Below are 19,243 nucleotides of genomic sequence, written 5' to 3' on the forward strand. Positions count from 1 at the left end.
TTTTTTTTTTAGATTCCATATATATGTGTTAGCATATGGTATTTGTTTTTCTCTTTCTCACTTACTTCACTCTCTATGACACTCTATGTCCATCCACCTCACTACAAATAACTCAATTTCATTTTTTTTATGGCTGAGTAATATTCCACTGTATATATGTGCCACATCTTCTTTATTCATTCATCTGTCAATGGACACTTAGGTTGTTTCCATGTCCTGGCTATTGTAAATAGAGCTGCAATGAACATTGTGGTACATGATTTGTCTCATCTTTGATGATGGTCTGTTTCCCCTACTGGACTGGAAGCCCTGTGAGGAAGGTAAGAGCCCTGTGAGTCTTGTTCACAGCTGTATCCCTAGAATCATCGCACATGACCTGGCACATAGAAGCTGCTCTTTTGTTGTAAGAGTGAATGAATGAATGAATGCCTTTTATGGTCTCTCCCTGGCTGCCACCCATCCCTTTCCTTCTCTGGCCACCTATGTTCTGCTGTCCTAGAAAGATCAAAGAACAGCTTGGTCCCTCCTTTGAGGTCCTTTAGCCCTTCCAAGCCTTCCTCCCACTCACACTTTGGATTTGCTCATTTCCACAGACTTCACTTTTAGAACAAGGCATGGGCTGGCAGCCTGCAGCTGGTGGTTAAAGGCTGGACTTTTCCTGTGGGTGGGCTCACTTCCAGACCATATTGGAAGCTCCCTGAGGGCAGGGACTCTGCTTGGCACAGAGTCAGGTGAAAAAGCTTTGCTGAATGCGGGAACCAATGGACACAGATGGAAGGCAAGCTGCTCCAAGCTGTGGCTGACTGCTGAGCTCTAAGTCATGGGAGGCATCCACAGTGAAGAGCCCCTGCTTCCAAGATCCCCAAATGGGGAATTTCTTCTTCCTGTGGGCAGGTGTTATGATGGGCCCTTATACAGTTTACAGTCCTGGGGATGGATGGGGGAAGTGGGGACAAACAAGCACTGAAGAGGCAGGTGGGCAGTGGCCCTCAGAGGCAGCAAGGTGCAAAGGAATGGGCTGCTTGACTTTAAGCAGTGGATGGATGTCTGATGGTGGGCAGGGAGGGCCTGAGGCAGAATAGCGTCCTGGCGGGTTTGGATGGTCCTTCCCCTTCCCTCATCTCATCATCTAGCAAGGGTCCCCTCTCCAAAGTGGCTGCTCTGGGGCCTCCAGCACCAGCCCCTGAGAGCATCCAAACCCTCCTCTGAACTAGGCCTGCCTTGGTCTGGGCTGCATGGTCACCTCTGTCACTGGCTCACTGTGTGACCTTTGGTGAGTTGTGCCTCTTCTCACGGTCATCTCTGTTCTGAGCCTTGACTTCCAAATTAGACATGTGTTTCCAGATGGGTAGGCTGAGCCCCCAGAAAGGGCTAGGGTTTGATGAGTTCCTTGGAAGGGATTCTGTAGTATCTTTCCTCCCTCCCACCTGCCTTGGAAGGGCCCCAAATAACATTACTGGGTGAGGCACAGGGCAAGGAAATAGCTCCCAGTGGGATCCTTTTTCCCAGTCTCAGTTCCTTCTTCCTTACAGCTGGGGTAACAGTGCCCCTGGGCGCTGCAGGCTGTAGAGGGAGAGGCAGAAAGGTGGATGGGTGAGTGGTCCACTCACCCATGAGTGGCCAAGATACTGCCATCATGCTGAATTTTTTTCCATCAACATCCAGCAACTTCTGGTTCTCCCCAGAATGTTCTCCATGGAGACCAAGAACTTGGCTGATTCCTGGAAAGTCCCGCACTCATTTTACACATGGAGAAGCCAGGTCCACAGAGAACACAAGACTGGTCCAACGGCAGGTGGCAGGTGATCTGAAGCTTCTAGACGCCCAGCACCAGGAAGCCTGGCTCCTCAATGGAGCCGCTGGAGCCCTGGCCTGGGTGTGGCCACACAGCAGGCCAGGCGAGGCTGCCCAGTGCCCAGTGCCGGTGCGGGAGCACAGTGGGCCTTTGTGCTAGGAGGGCACCACCCCCTGGCCGGCCCCACCCCGCTCGAGGGAGAGTGCTTATCTACCCGCCCACCTCCCCACCAAAGCTCTGCCAGCTCCTCCTTGTTCTGCACTCAGAGCTGCTCCCCGACGGCGCAGCGCTGGGGCTCCTGCAAGACAGCACTGCTGCCAGACTTCACGGGTCCCCTCCCCGGGGCTGATCATTAACCCGGAGACCATATAAGGAGCGAGTGGCCTGGGCTGGAGGGACGCATTGCGGCCGCCGTCATGGACAGTAGCACCTGGAGCCCCGCGACCACTGCCACCGCCGAGCCCCTCAAGTCCTACGAGCGCATCCGCAATGCGGCCGACATCTCTGTCATCGTCGTCTACTTCGTGGTGGTGATGGCTGTCGGGCTGTGGGTATGTAGGGGTCCTGAAACGCGGGCTGAGGGGGCAAGGGCCAAGGGGAGGGAGGAGGGGGCACACGGAGGAGCCACCGCCTTGGTGAACTGCAAGGAGGAGAAGGTGGGCTGAAGGGTGTGTGGAGCCGAGTGGAAATGACTTGGAAATGTTTGAGAGGAGTTCAGGGGGCTCCGTGTGAGGTGAGGGGCCAAGCAAGGGTGAGCAGAAGTGGGGGTGCTGGCCAGTGCCCGAGGAGGCTCCCCCACGCCGGCTCTGTGAGCAGAGAAGGAGAGTGAGAGATTGGAGAGGCTGGGGGCTGGGGGTGTGAAGGGCAGGAGAGGACCAGCTGGTAGCTGCAGGAAGGATCCCAGGGCTTGGGAAATGAGCCCCATGGAGGTGACTACTGTCCTGCCTCTTAGTCATCCAGTTTCAGAGGGGAAGGAAGCAGGGTAGATCCGGAAGGACACCAGCCTTTGCCAGCTGCAGGTGCTGTGGGGCAGCCCAAGGCAGAGGGGCTGCCCTGCGTCCCCCACCTGGGAGAGGTCTTGTGCCCTGGGATCTAGGGGCTGGAGTGAGTGAGAGCTGAAAAGCTGGGCCAAGGAAGAGGAGGAGGAGGAGGAAGACTGGAGGGTGGCCTGGTGCTGGGGAGAGGGAAATGCGTGTGGCTCCCTTTTGGGACTATGGGGACGCACCAAAACAGAGAAACTTGTTCTTAGCAGTCTTGAACTTGGAAATTTCACTTGTGACAGATGCTGGCACACCTAGCAACTGGAAGAGAGGTATTTTAAGTGTGAACATATTCCAGTCACTCTCAAAGGCTTTCATGGGGGACCACAGGTCAGGAGGCTTGGGTGCTAGCAGGTGGTTGAAGTCCTTTGACTTAGAGGAGAGGAGGGTGAGCATTAACCCCTTCATGGCCAAGAGGTTTTTTTTAGAGATAAAAGGAAGTGTTGATTTTTAAACAGAAAAAGATAATTGTAGAAACCAGATGTGACTGAAAGCCTAAAGTTTCACAGGGAATCTGTGTGGCTGATTCTTGCTCAGTACTCTCAGCTTCCCAGACATGGTGGAAAGTCCAGCCAGGAGCCAGGGTTCTCAGGTTTAGCACTGGCTTTGACACGTTCCAGCCTAGCGATGTTGGTAACCCCACTCAGTCTCAGTTTATTGAAATGTGCAATGGATACAATCTTACCTGTTCTATGACACCCCACGTGGTTGTGATTATCTGCAGAGATGTATCTGAAAGCTCCTTATGGACTCTAGGAGTCTTTTTTAGTACTATTATCGTTTGCCCTCCAGGATATGAGCCAGGCCCTGAATGATTTTTGTCCTTTTAAGTAAAATGGACAAAAGTTGTCAGTTGGGTAGGACATCTTCAGAAAAAGCCACGAGGAGGGCAGGAATGCCAATCCCCACTTTACAGAATGAAACACTGAAGCCCCAGGTGGTTGTGACTTGCCTGAGGTTGCAATACATGGAACTCGGGTCTCTTGACTCTCGTTTTTCCATGGCACCACGTGCTTTGCCACCTCGCCTGCCCTCCTCCCCTGACCCTAGCTTGTAAGTGCTGCAGGCAAGATGGGAATCCATCATCTGCTGGAGGTGCTGTTCTGCCTGTTTCCCAGACAACTGCTGATAATCTCTGTTCCCCTAACCAATCTCATTTTAGCCCTACCAGTCCTCATGATTATGGTGTTTGCACCGAATTAGTATCACTTGTCTTGTTAAATGCTACTTAATGAGCCTGCTAGTGTTTGTCTACATTTAGTCTTCCCTCATTAGTCAGTGCCTCTAAACCCTGATCATATAACGTGCTGGATTTCTTCCAGTTTACATTCCTCTTTTTCTATTGGAGTGTCAAGAGTGGCTTGGTTCAGGGACAGGCATCCTGACTCCTGCATGATCCCTGGGCTGCAGAGACAGAGTGATCCAGGCCCTCTGTCACCATCCCCACCTCCCTAAGACACTGTCCTTTCTGGGAATACCCTCTCCATGGTCCTTATCACAACTTGCACTGCTGTGACAGTGTCCCGGTGGTGCTGAGTTTCTTCTTTCTTCATGTATTTTCATAAAGTGAGGGCCTAAGTTTATCGCATTCAACCCTCTTCATCCTATTCTCAAGTCTCTTGTTTAAACCACCTGACAAAATCATCTTGACAAATTGTTAGCACTTCACTTGAATACTTCCAGCAGAAACTTATCCCAGTGGTGCTATTTCCATCTCTGGACAGTTCTGATGGTGAGGAAATTCTTCCTGGTACTGAGCTCAGATCTGACGTCCTGGAGCTTCTCCCAAACATCACATTGTACACCTTAAATATATACAATTTTTATTTGTCAAATATACAATAATAAAGCTGGAAAAAATTTGTAATTTGATAACACAAAGTAAAAAAGTTGTAAGGGCTGTGAATGAGGTATAGATGGAATTTGCTAGATGTCCACAGGAGAGAGAGATCATTTTTTGGGGGGGTTGGCGGGGAGGCTGTAGGGGAGGAGGTGTGGGGCAGTGTCTGGTAAGGTTTCATGGGGAAGGTAGTGTTTGAGGGGCCTTGAAGGATGGGTATGCAGGAGATGAGGGTATGAACATTCCAGAGAGGAAAAGCCTCTGTATAGATACACCTCTCCTCACCTTTTATCCATCCCCGATATCTTTGCTGAATTGTCCAGCTTCCTACCTAGTCTTTACACTAACATTCTTTCTCTAAGCTCTTCATTTCTGAGACCAACTTGGAAGTGTTATGTCTGGGCCCCATACCCTCTTTTCCTGTCCCTCCAACCATGCCTGGAGGGTATCAACCTGCTTCGACTTCAGAATGACCTTCAGAATGGTCTTTCCCTGACCAACTGCCAGAGCCTGATTTCTTGGAACTTATTTTTGTTTCAGCCCTAGCTACCTCCCCTGCTCCTTGGGGCTGTTGGTCCCCTTGCTATTCCCAGAAAAACCACTACAGAGGCCCTAAGACTATGACCTATGGAAGGCTCCCTGCCAGGAGTCCAGAAAGATCTGAGCCATGCTCTCCCTGGCACTGCCTAGCACACAGGGGGATCAACAAATCTGTGTTAATTGTCTGTCAAATATAGGTTCCTGCCTCCGTCTTCTGAGCTCCAAGGAAGTAAGGAATGTGAAGGTGTTTCAGAAAGTGAAGTGGGTTGAAGAAAGTGCACGTATATGGGGGATGGGTGTGATCCTCTTGGCTGGCAAGGTTACTCGTTCTAGTTTTCTATTAAATTTTTGACACTTCCTCCCCAGGCCATGTTCTCCACTAATCGTGGGACTGTTGGAAGCTTCTTCCTGGCAGGACGAAGTATGGTGTGGTGGCCGGTAAGTTTTCTCTGAAATACTATTTGCTGAACTACAATATTCCCCATAGGAGGCTATTTTCTTGTTGGCTTTGGGTGATGGTTATTCTTTCTTCTTGCCTTAGATCCCTGATAATGGGTCACCTGCTCTCCAGGTCTCTGGGCACCCTTAATCTCTTGCAGTAAGGGAATAGCCTTTAAATAAATAACACTTGGGGCTTCCCTGGTGGCACAGTGGTTGAGAGTCCGCCTGCCGATGCAGGGGACACGGGTTCGTGCCCCGGTCTGGGAAGATCCCACATGCCGCGGAGCGACTAGGCCCGTGAGCCATGGCCGCTGAGCCTGCGCGTCCGGAGCCTGTGCTCCGCAACGGAAGAGGCCACAACAGTGAGAGGCCTGCATACCGAAAAAAAAAAAAAAAAAAAAAGTAAATAAATAACGCTTGGAATTTTTTCAAGGGATAAACAGAGGAAAGACTTCACAAGGAGGACAGTGTGGAGAAGCAAAAAGAGCACACAGTCCGAGTTGATCTTGGGCAAGTCTGAGATTCCACTTCTCTTTCTATAAAATGGGAGTTGGTAATATTTGCCTTCCAGGAGTATGATGAGAAGCAGAGACTGCTTGTGGGGTGGAAACTCAATAAATAGTAGCTCTTTTGCTACCTTTTTGCTACTTTAAGACCCACAGAGGAGAGACTTTATCTCTCCTACCTCAGGAGCCTAACACAGTGCCTGATACACAGGAGGCCCTCAATAAACATTTGTAGAGTGGCTGGAGAAGGAGCCCCCTACTGTCCCCAGTTACAGTTTTCCTCATCTCTTGGTGGATTTTGTATTTTGTATAAATGTGAGGTGTTTTCCCTGACACTTGCACATAGGCAGAAGTATCCCAATCAAAGGACGTGTGCATGGATGGAAGAGAAACTGGAAGGGCCCTTCCATCCTAACAGCACAGGGCTCTGCTGGGTTATCAGTCAGCCCAATGATTATTTCAATCCAGAGTTCTCATCGAAACTACTGGTTGACCAGATTGGCCAAATTGTGAAATTCTTTGGGCATAAGATACAAGCAGAACTGACTGGTGAAAGGGGCAGGGGTAATGAAGTATACATACAATGAGAAGGGAGCGACAGCTATGGAGGAAGAGAAGCAAGAAAGTGGACACTGTCACTGTCGTATACACAGAACAGAGGGAAGGTAGGAGGAAATCATGCCACTTCCTGCACTTGGCCTTTGATCAGCTATTTGGGGATGGATTTTAATATTTGGCATCTTCACAGTTGTTAATGTTATCCCTGAAGCCATTTCTGCTTTACCCTTGGCCAAGAATACTGTGCAGATCCTGACTTCTGTGGTGGGTCCCTCATGGTGGTCTCTCCTGACACATTTTATCTTCTCATGCTTTGGACTTTGGTGCTTTCCTAAAAGCTGGTGTTGGATAGGCAGCTCTGATCACAAAGTTCAAGGCAAGGTTGGAGTAGTTCCTCTAGAACCGCACTGTCAGATATGGTAGCCATTAATCACATTGGCTTTTTAAATTGAAATTAAAATAAGATAAAAAACTTATTTCCTCAGTCACACTAGCCATATTTCAAGTGCTTAATAGCTACATGTAGATGGTAGCCACCATATTGGACACTGCAGATCTAGAACATTTCCATCATTTTAGAAAGTTCTATTGGACAGTGCTGCTGTACAGATTTCACAGCCAAGACTGGCATGAAATCTCAGTGGACTTGAGATTTTCTGAATTAGAAAACTGAATAGGACCTTGAAGTTTACTTTAGTTGTTTGGAAACCAGTGTACCCCCACTCCATCTAATGATTCAGTGCCCCCAAGAGTAAGCCTGCCATCCAGGCTGTTCATCCAGCCTTGGTTTGCATCCTGACCTCTTTTCTCTTCCTTCGTCCCTCTTTAACAGGAAACTCGTATCTCTTCATGTAAACTTTCTAGGGCTGATTTATTGGGGATAAGGCCTTAGCTTCCAATCTCTGGGTCTTGGAGAAGCCAACAAGAAGGCAGAGGCATGGGGCAGAACCACCCGTAGGAGATATACATTTTGGGCTAGGCCTGGGAACACATCACATCTTAACCAGTGATGATGTCTTTCTTCCTGATGGCACCTGGGTTTGGATCTGGGCTGAGAGTTGGGTGATTAGAGGATTAGCTCCACCCAAAACAGGTAAGATTCAATGGTTCATGTGGGGTTTCCAGTGGGTGTTGTTTTCCTTACTCATGTCTCGGATTATTCTAACCAACAGAGAAACATGGCATCATTCCACTTTTGTGCAGAAGTCCCTGCTTCCTTGATGAGGCTGAAATTTGACTTTTCTTCCTCCAACAACAGTTTCCATATAAGGCTTCACGAGATTACGTTAATGGTTCATAAACCTGCCCATGTATCTGAGTCACCTGGATGTGCTTTCTAAAAATACAGATTCCTGGGCCTCACTCCAGACCTACTAGATTAAAAAACCTTGGAAGAGGGCCCCAAGAATCTGCATTAAAAAAAAGCATTCCCAGGTGCTTTTGATGATCAGGAAGGCTTGATAATCACTGGTTTGGGTAGACTCTTACCTATCTGGTCAGATTTACCAAGAATATCCACATCTATTAGGGATCCTGGCAAGGGGGATTCTTGAATGGGGATACAATGACCTCTAAGTCCCTCCCAACTCTGAAAATGCTCTAATTCTAGAAAATTCTAGAGTAGAATGAGTATGGGCTTTGAAGTCAGCTCATCTGACCTGCCTCATTTACTAGTTGTATGACCTTGGGGAAGTCACTGAACTTCCCTGAGCTTCAGTTTCTCCTCTATAAAATAGGAGAATAATATGTACTTTGGAGGGTTCTTGTCAGGATTAAATGAGATTATGCATGTGCAGCACTCAGCACTGTGCTTGGCAGGTGCTCAGTAAATGGGAACATTAACAAATGGAAGGAAGTTTCAGAGTGTCAGGGCATCTTACCCCTAAGATGCCCTGACACTCTGAAACTTCCTTCCATTTGTTAATGTTCACAGACCTACAAGAGAATAGACTTGAGGATATGGGGAGGGGGAAGGGTAAGCTGTGACAAAGTGCGAGAGTGGCATGGATATATATACACTACCAAACGTAAAATAGATAGCTAGTGGGAAGCAGCCGCATAGCACAGGGAGATCAGCTCGGTGGTTTGTGACCACCTAGAGGGGTGGGATAGGGAGGGTGGGAGGGAGGGAGACGCAAGAGGGAAGAGATATGGGAACATATGTATATGTATAACTGATTCACTTGGTTATAAAGCAGAAACTAACACACCATTGCAAAGCAATTATACTCCAATAAAGATGTAAAAAAAAAAAAAAAAAAAAAAAGAGTGTCAGGGCAACACCCCAGCTGGCACTTGTCTGGTGCCCAGTAAATGGAAGCTAGCATTTATGTGAAGATATTGCTACCACATCACTTAAATTTAACTTTCACATTGACTGTGTGAGTATATGAACACGATTTATATGTAATTTATTTATACTACTGTAAGTCATCAATTCCAGCTACACATTGACCACATTTTTACAGTTCTGAGATTGACTGTGTCTGACAGTCAGTGGCATGCCATACTTTAAGTGGCAATGTTTTTTCTTTCTTCGTGCTCCGTGGTATGTCTTACAATAGTTGGTGTTTTTGATTCAGTAAAGTATGGTTATATTCTAAGGTAGTAGTTTTTATCTTTTATTTATTTATTTTACATCTTTATTGGAGTATAATTGCTTTGCAATGTTGCGTTAGTTTCTGCTGTATAACAAAGTGAATCAGCTATATGTATACATACATCCCCATCTCCCCTCCCTCTTGCGTCTCCCTCCCACCCTCCCTATCCCACCCCTCTAGGTGGTCACAGAGCACTGAGCTGATCTCCCTGTGCTATGCAGCTGCTTCCCACTAGCTATCTATTTTACATTTGGTCATGTATATATGTCAGTGCTGCTTTCTCACTTCGTCCCAGCTTACCCTTCCCCCTCCCCAGTAGCAGTCTTTAAAAATATTTTCACTACAACTCTTAGGCACTGTAGAAATGCCTCAGGGGCTGCCCTCACTCTCCTTCCCAGCAACCCATCTTTTATTTATTTTATATGAAGGGAATCTGCTAAGATTTTGTTTGAGGGCAAGGTTCTGCTGACTTACAAAATTTAAAAACTGCTAATTTAGAAGAAAAATAAGCATGATGATTTCCATTCTAAAATTTGAAATGATTTAAAAACTATTGTAGTACACACTTGAAAGAACAAGGCATGCAAGAAAATGCAAATCAAACTACTTTCTCTCCAAAATTGAAAAATAGTTTAAACTGCATCAAAACTATATTTCAGAAAGAATATATTTCTTTCTTTTTTTTAAAAATGGATATGGCTGCCTTCTGCAGTCCCCAAATTGGAACGTGTGGTTTGACCAGTTCAATTGCACTTCTGGGTGCAAAGGAGAAGCACACGCATGGGAAATATGGGGCACCCCCCCAAGGTTTTAGGGACATTTGAGGGACCCACACCCTGGTGGGGAGGAGAGGTTTGGGGACCTCTCTTGGGTGGATGCGTGCCTCTCTCAGCTGTCCTCATCCTCGCTCAGGCCATTGTGCTGATGTTGGCCAGGCTGGAGGGGATCCTTCTGGGTAGGCATTCAGAGAAAAATACCTGAATAGGTAGTGCAGATAATTGGGGCCTGCCAAGACATTCTGTATTTTCTTTCTTTCTTTTTTTTTTTTTGGCCGCGGGGCATGTGGGGTCCTAGTTCCCTGACCAGGGATAGAGCCTGTGCCCCCTGCAGTGGAAGCGCAGAGTCTTAACAACTGGACTGCCAGGGAATTCACAAAACTATGCTTCTAAATTTCCCTTTGGATTAAAATACAAAGTCAGTTTAAGCCTGTCATCGGTCTATAAGTTTATAACCAGAATATCTGTCCTCAAATGTGCTGGCCCAAGGAGGACATCACAGGGGCCACAGGCTCTTGGAACTGACATTTCTCTCAGCCTCCAAGGGGACACTTTGCCTCCTTCATCTGCCTTTAGCCCTGTTGCTTTTTTTTTTTTTTTTTTTTTCTTTTTGCGGTATGCGGGCCTCTCACTGTTGTGGCCTCTCCCGTTGCGGAGCACAGGCTCCGGATGCGCAGGCCCAGCGGCCATGGCTCACGGGCCCAGCCGCTCCGCGGCATATGGGATCCTCCCAGACCGGGGCACGAACCCGTATCCCCTGCATCGGCAGGCGGACTCTCAACCACTGCGCCACCAGGGAGGCCCCAGCCCTGTTGCTTTTTGATGTAGGATGCATGAGCAACCAGAGAAACTTCAGAAAGATAGTCCCAGGGGATTTTTAGGAGGAAAGGACTTGTATTGACCTTGGATTGATACACCTGAGGCCCTGAGGGCTTGGATAGTCACCCATGAGAAAAGCACGTGGAAATCAGAGCTCATAATATCTGAAAGAAGATTGGATAAGGGAGATGCCAGTTGGGGGGCATTCCTGGGGGCTTCAGTGACTTTGAATACGGCAGTTGTGACCTGTTACAGGTGGAGATCCAGGCACTCTGGAAAAAGACCCCATTCCTAAAAAGTTAATGAGACCAAGAGGGAGAAATAGTTTGTGCTTGGCCTACGGATAGAAGTGAGGGACCATTGGGAGGAGGAGCAAGGACTCCAGGGCTGGGTAAAGGAAGGTCAGCTCACAAAGAGGGCCAGGCAGGGAGGGCCCCAGAAACCTGAATCACATTGACGCAAGCCAAGCCAGCTGAGAAACACGAAACCTTGTGAGTAAAATGAAACCTTATGTAATTGTGGGCTGGCACTATGGTTTGGTGCCTTTGATGAACAACTGCCTGGGTGCTGTGCTGTAATGATTCTTTGAGGATGTGGGGGACATGAAAGCAGGAAAGTGAGCTTTGATGGGGAAATTCTCCATGCCTTGGCTAGTGGCAGCAGAAATTACTTAGATAGAGCCCCAGGTACACAGCCCCATGGAGAACTTTTGTTTTGGAGGAGTGTTTGGTCACACCAGCCAGGACCACTGGCAGAGCCAGGTCCATGGGAGCAACAAGTACAACAGGGCTCAGCCAACCCTTCAACAACCCCCAAGGCATTTTCAGACACTTCAGAAGTAAGTATTCTAAAGGGAGTGGGGACCTCACAAGGAGCCAGAGGACTTGCTTTGTCCTAGATTTGTGACGTCAGGCAAATCATCAGCCTCTCTGAGTCTCAGAGAGTCTCCTTAGTGTGGGAAACAGTAAGACTGAGATCTCAAAGCCTCTTCCAGGACTAAAATGCTGAGATTTCACACCACAGAGGAAGGAACAAGCATGGGGGAAATGGGTGTGTACATGCGAGCCAGTCCATCGCCAGTGGAAATGTGATGGCTGTGTGTCTCTCAATAGCCACAGTTTCTTTCCTTCCTTTACTATTAAAGAATCATCAGAGAGGAGTATATCACAGTGGTTTAGGTCATGGGTTGACAAACTTTCTTTGCAGAGGCCCACAAAGTAAATATCTCTGTCACAACTACTAAACTCTGCTGCTGTAGCATGAAAGCAGCCATGGACAATACATAGATGGATGGGCATGGCAGTGTTCCAGTAAAACTCTATTTATAAAAACAGGAGGATGGCCAGATTTGGCCCATAGGCTCTAGTTTGTTGACCTCTTGTTCAGGTCTGGGCCAGGCTGCTTGGGTTCAAATGCAGCCTCTGCCCCTTACTAACTGTATGACCCTGTTTGAGTTACTAAACATCTGTGTGCCTTACATTTGTTTTCTTATAACAGAGATAACAGTACTTACTTGAGGTTGTTTTGAGGATGCACACTCAGTCTCAGAACAGAACCTGGCACACAAACTCTCAGGTTTAGCTCTTGTTCTTTTATCAATCATCTATCTGATTGAATCCTCAGTGATCCAGCAAGAATGACGATTAACCCCATGGGTTGCCCAAGTTCACACAAGATAACAGTAGAGCTAGGGTTCTCCCTGTTCTTCTGGTTACTCAGGTCTCTTTTTCCTTATCCTTTGAGATGGAAATTTATGAGATCTATAGGTACAGTCTACAGGTTTCTCTGAAAACCAAGACATTATTTCATTTAGGTTTGACCAGAGACCCTGATGGAAATTTTCTCTGAGGAAAGAGGACAGCTTCTCATACTTCTTAGACTCTTTTGAGTAAAATGTATCTGATTAAGTCTCTAAAACCTAATGATCAGATCAAAGTTCAGCCACTTAGGATGCTACTGGAGTGGCCACCGGGAGGCCTGGAAGAGCCTGGCAGGCCTAAGACCTAGGTGAGAACTCATGAATGAAAGAGGAAGAGCAGGAACAAGGCGAATGGACATAGGAGAGGCAGAGAGCTCACCAAGGGAGCAAGGTTCGGGAAGATGTGAGATGGGAGACAGACAAGTAAGTACTTGACCTTCATAAGCCTGGGTAGAAGTGACTGCCAATTCCAGGTGGCCCTGTCTTCCTGCTCTGATTGCACGTAGCTGTGTGTGCTTTCATTTGTCCCAGGGTTGAGCCTGTGTTTTTCTTAATCTTTTTTTTTTTTTTTAATCTCTTCCACCACCTAGGCCAGGGCCTTGCATCTAGTATGTGCTGAATTAAAGGAATGAGAGGGAGAAGAGGGATATGTCCCCAGACCCTCATACTGGATCCCTTTGTTGATGTCACCTGAGCCCTCAGCCTGCATTCTGCTCTCTGGTGCAGTGACTACACTGTGTAGGTGGTAGAAAGAATTCAGGAGGTTAGGAGGGTGCTGAGTCCAAGTGAAAGGCTGCTTCCAGCAGTGCTCCACGTTTCTGTTCCTATGTACACAGAACATTTTTTCCTTTAGTTTTTTTTTTTTTTTTTTTTTTTTTTTTTTCTTGGCTCATGGTAGTAAAACTGGAAAACCAAGCCTGGCCCTAATCAGGGTCCCTGATGTCAGCCCAGATTGGACTCCTTGGTAAAGTCTGGTGTGGCCATGCTTCATCACTATCTCAAACATTTGGTTTCTCTCAGTTTAAGTCAAGATTTTGTAAAACTTGTCAGTTCCCATATATCTGTGTCTCCTTTGTGGTGAGAGTTTTTTGCTTAGCATGCCAGTGACTGCCTTACTCTCGAAGGACCAGTTCTTTCTCTTCCTCCTCCTCTTTCTTCTCTTCCTTCTCCTCCTCTTCCTCCCCTCTGCTTTCCTCCTCCTCTTGCTCTCTCCCCCGCATCCTTCCCTCTCTCTCTCTCTTTGGTGGACCCATTTCCCTCCAATTCTTCAAGGCTTGGTCTCCTCTGAGGAGTTTCTCTGATTCATGCACAGGCACTCACCATCCCATGTATCCTTTGTGTTCCGAGGCCTCAGTTGACTGGTGTGTAGCCAAGTTCCTGTCATCTAGTTTGTACCTAAGCTCCTGGCTTCTCCTTTCCCTCTGGCTGTCTTCCCAGCATTCTCTAACACATTAGCACTTCTGCCAACAGAGAAAGGGAAAAGTAAGTTATAATCAATATCTCTAGTTGGTTGAGGTCAGAAACTATCAGCCATGATGAAGTCTTTGGATTGTTCATGTTAGAAATGTGTCTGGGCTTTCCCTGTCTACCAGTGGCATGGAACGTTTTGAGTTGGCTGCAGCTATATGTTTGTTTTGGATAAACTGTATGCAAGGGAGGTGATTTGGAGTTGGGGTTAAGAGCATAGGCTCTGGAGCCAGGCTGCCTTGGTCTTAACCCCAGTTCCATCCATTCCTATCTCTGTGATCTTGGCTGAGTTACTTACCCTCTCCTGACTCAGTTTCCTCAACTTCAAAATAGAGGTCATAGCACCTACCTCACAGGGTTGTTTTGAGGATTAAAGTAGTTAATACATGTAAATCTCTTAGAATAGTATACAGTTAGTACTACCCAAGTTGGACATTCTTATCATCATCATCATCATTGTCCTTATTATTGTATCTCACCTCCAGATCCTCCTTCTTTTTATTTATTTATTTATTTAGCTGCACCAGGTCTTAGTTGTGGCACACGGGATCTTCACTGCTGCAGGCGGGATCTTCATTGAGGCATGCGGGATCTTTAGTTGCAGCACGCGAACTCTTAGTTGCGGCATGTGGGATCTAGTTCCCTGACGAGGGATCTAACCCAGGCCTCCTGCATTGGAGGCGTGGAGCCTTAGCCACTGGACCACCAGGGAAGTCCCCAGATGCTCCTTCTTAAAGTGTGAATTCAATCATTTATCCATATATGCATTGCTATTATTTCATTCTACATTTACATATTGATTACCTTCCATGTGCCACATTCTGTGTTAGGTGCTGGCATATATTTGTGTGTGTGTGTGTGTATGTGTGTGTGACACACATTCTTACAAAATGTATCTGAAATTACAAATAGTGGTGAGGGTTAAGAAGGAAATGTGTTTGAGTCTTTATGTACATAAGAGGATCAGGGAAGGCCTTTCTGAGGATTGGGCATTTAGGTTGAGCTCTGAAAGATGAGAAGGAGGCAGCCATGTGAAGACTGGGGGAAGAGCGATCCAAGTAGAAGGAACAGAACTGTCAAAGGCCTGAGGTGAGCAGGAGCTTGGGATACTTGGGAACTGAAAGAGGGCCAGCATAGGGGAGAGACCATGCATATTGATCAGGCCCTTCAGGTGAGCGACCCTGAGTTGTTGATGATCCCAAGGATGAGCCCGTCTGAGCTGGTGAGAGGGTTGGTCTCCAGCCTCCTTGACCTATAAATGCCAACAGAAGACCTCACCCCCCTTTTGTGCCAACAGCCTATGGGAAGATGCCAGCTTTGGCAGTGGTTTCCTGATTTCACGCCCCTTTGGTTGTTGGGGCAAAGAGAGAGTTCATGAAGGTAATAAGTGAAAGGCCACCATTGTCCCTTTTGAGCTGACATAGGGTAAACAAAGATTATGATGACTCTGGAGAACGCCTTTGTCTAAATATTTACGAGTCTCCGAAATTAAATAGCCTGAATATGTGAGCCCCACCTTCTCTTCTGTCCCAATCCAGGAAATGTCATCCCTACGAGATGGCAAGGGTCAAAGATTAAACCTTTTCAAACTTCCCCTGTGAAAAGATTCCTTACTAAGGGAACCAAGATGTTAATTAATTAACTAATCAATTTATTTATTTTTAGTTTGGAAAATAGAGTCACTTTTTATTAATACATGTTATTTTTTGTTAACATATAATAAGTCTATTATTGTTACTTTAAATGATTTCATAAATACATATTCTTTCAATTTCTCATTTTATATCTCCAGTATAAATATAGATAGATATAATCCTCATAAACTCTTTGGAGTCTTTAAAATTTTTTAACTTAATTTTATTTTTTAAAATTTTATTCTATTTTATTTTTTTATACAGCATGTTCTTATTAGTTATCCATTTTATACATACTGGTGTATATATGTCAATCCCAATCTCCCAATTCATCCCACCACCACCACCTGCCCCAAGATGTTAATTTAGATTAAAGACCAGTTCCCCAGAGGATGAGGGAAGTATCGAAATACAAGTGTGATGCACACACACACATGCTGTTCCTGAATTTACAATGAGTCAATGAGGTGGGCTGGGGGGTCTGACCGCATTGTGCCCCTTCAGGGAAGTTCAGAAGGGAATGTCCGGGGAGGAAGGGGGAAAGACAGTGTGGTGCTCTGGCCTTTTCTTCTGTCCTTTGGACAGAAGTCACATTGGGCTGTGGGACCTTGGGCAAATCATGTCACTGCTCTGGTCCTCAGACTTCTTACCTGTAAAATGAAGATGAGAACAATATGCACTTCACAGACTGTTGTGAGCATGATCAGATAAGGTGAATGAAGTGCCTGGCCCAACACTTGGCCTCCAAGGAGGCACTGTAAGTTAGTCATCCTCTCTCCCTTTCTTATTCTCCTAGGACGGAGCTCTCAAAGTGTGGTATCCACAGCAGCAGCAGCAAAAAAAAAACAAAAACAAAACAAAACTTGGGTTCTTGTTAACAATGCAACATTTCCAACCCCAACCTCGACCAGTGTATCAGAAACTTGAGGGGATGGGGCTCAGCTATCTGTGGTTTAGCAAATCTTCCAGGTGGTTCTGACTAGGGTTGCCAGATTTAGCAAATAAAAATACCGGCTGGCCAGTTAACTCTGAATTTCAGACAGTGAATGCTTTTTTAGTATAAATATGTATCACGCAATATTGGCACATACTTTTACTAAAAAATGTATTCTTTTATCTGAAATTCAGATTTAAGTGAACATCCTGTATTTTGAGTCTAGATTGTGGTACATGCCAAAGTTTGAGAACCACTGTCTCAGGATATCTCGAGGGAGGCATCCAGCACAGCCCAGAGTAGTGGAGAGGAGGCCCTGAGATATCCTGGTAGCATTCCTTAAAGGAAAGACAGAAGCTGAGAACAGGAAGCCATCTCCAGAGCTCTGGACATTCTGGGTGTTATATGATCCATTAACAAAGAAAGTGGTTCCCTGAAATTAGCTGAGTGCATTTTCCATTTGAGCTATGAAGATCTTGCTCCCTCCAAGAGAAAATGACCACTCTGTCTAAGGAAATTCAGGGAACTCCATCAAAACATGGGCTATGTAAAAGCATCATTAATATTTCTTCTGAATAGTATGGCTTTGTAGGGTAAAACTTTCCTAAAGATTTCTCACGTGTCACTTCATTTAAGCCAGAGAACACCCTTGTGAAATAGGCAAAGAAGGATTCTTATCCTCAGTTTATAGTGGAGAAAACTGAGGCTCAGGGTAGTAACGTGACTTGCTCAAGGTCACATAAGTCTTCCTGGCAGAGCCAAGAATTTTTTTCTTTGGCTGCACCGCATGGCTTGTAGGATCTTAGTTCCCCTACCAGGGATTGAACCTGGGCCCTCGGCAGTGAGAGCGCAGAGTCCTAACCACTGGACCAAGATTAGAACCAGGTGGGAATCCTCTCAGTGTGCTTAATAGGAGGGGAAGAAGGTGGAGTGGGGGGCAGGCACACCATTTAACTATGCTTTCAAGGCATATACAGGGCACTCTTTTTTCAATCCAGTGGCTACCTCTGATGGTAAAGCTAGGAACACACACAGAGCCATTGTCTGTTGCTTTAGGCAATTCTTGACTCTTCATCTAGTGGTCCTGAGCATTCACATACTATCTTACTTTGCTAAGGGTGCGGAAGTAAAGAAAAAATGAATGTGTGAACTTGAATTACTTTCTTCCTCTGGGCTTTAGTTTTGTTTTCACTTGAAAGAATAGGGTTGACCTTAATTATTTCCAAGGTAATCCCTGCTCTAACATCAGATGACTGAGTGTTGGCAAGTAATAGGCTTTCCCATATATTTCCTATTTTCTATTTTATGTCATATAAAACATAATTTTCAATTAGCATTCAATGATATTTTCATGTCTTTTTCTACAACCCCAGAAACAAATACATAACTTCCCTGCATGCTTTGTTCTAAGACTTCAGGCTCTACAAGTTAATCTGAGACCACCCTGGAATTGTTGCCCTTTATTGTTAAAGGTTTTAAAGAATTGTGTTCTGATTATAAAATTAGACAAACTCATTGTGGGAAATTTAGAAAAATACAAAAACACACTTAGTGTTTTCTTTTCCAGAGATAATCACTGTTTAATTTGGATATCTCTGTCTCTATATCTACCTATCAATCTTTAAAAATTTGGGGATCATATGGTATATAACTTTGTATGTTCTTTTTTTATTTGACTTTTTTTTCACAATCATCTCCTCATAACAAATTCTTCAAAGCTATAATTTTAAAGGCAGTGTAATATTTCATCCTAAGTATGTACCTTAATTTATCCAGTGGTTTTCCTATTGTTGGTCATTGATGTTGTTTCCAACTTTCCTGTATTGTAAATAAGGTGGCATTGAACATACTAAGAAAATCCCTAGGTATAAATCTTTCTCTGCATCTCTGATAATTTCTTAAGATAGAATACTAAAAGTAGGATCATATGGTGGAAGGAGATGATCTTTGGATTTGTGTCAACAAACTGCTTTCCAGAATTACATTTCTATCAAAACTATATGGGAGAGACTATTTACTTGCCAATACCAAATATTATCATTAAAAATTTTTTGCCTATTTGATGGACTAACCCTCAAGGTTGGATCCCCCTTGAGGTCTTGGTCTCACTAACACTGAGCTTACAGGTCACCCTTTTGACATCTCAGAGCAGTTTAGAGTCTCTAGTCAGCCCCACTGTCTTTAACGGGCCCCGTGTGGGCCTGGCAGGACAGGTTTATTGCCTCTTCCTCAGGAGAGAGCCGTCCTTGGCATGTCCCCATTAAGAGTCCCAACTCTATGCAGCCAGTGGAAATAAATGCAACTCAAAGGCATTTGGTCACCATGGTTCCTATTGTTTCCCTAAGAGGAGACTCCAAGGATTTGCTGTCACTCACCCACCCACTCACTCACTCAGCAGACATTTACTGAATGCTTGCCATGTGCAAGAAAGGTCCTATGCTAAATGGAAGCAGAAATGCTCTTCAAGAGCTAGAGGATATTTGGGGGACAACACTTGTACGGAAGCAGTTACCAAAATAGGGCCTGACAGGCACCAGGAGAGTGCAAGAGATGACAAGTGGGGTAAGAGGTCAGAGGAGGAAGAGATTGGCTCT

At 45.8% G+C, this 19,243-nt stretch overlaps 1 protein-coding gene across 1 annotated transcript in view; it reads left to right on the forward strand.

The window, feature by feature from the left end:
* Positions 1-2,211: 2,211 nt before the first annotated feature.
* SLC5A1 (solute carrier family 5 member 1) overlaps positions 2,212-19,243 on the forward strand; it is a gene marked incomplete at its 5' end in the record, with an annotated part of 54,989 nt that continues 37,957 nt past the window's right edge. Inside the window, 2 exons of the mRNA XM_082640919.1 lie at positions 2,212-2,346; positions 5,582-5,653. Of these exons, the coding sequence (XP_082497045.1) occupies positions 2,212-2,346; positions 5,582-5,653 (207 nt within the window). The remainder of the gene's footprint in view (positions 2,347-5,581; positions 5,654-19,243) is intronic.

Source organism: Mesoplodon mirus (genome assembly GCF_964341445.2).
Source record: "Mesoplodon mirus genome assembly, chromosome: 13".
NCBI classification, from domain to species: Eukaryota; Metazoa; Chordata; class Mammalia; order Artiodactyla; family Ziphiidae; genus Mesoplodon; species Mesoplodon mirus.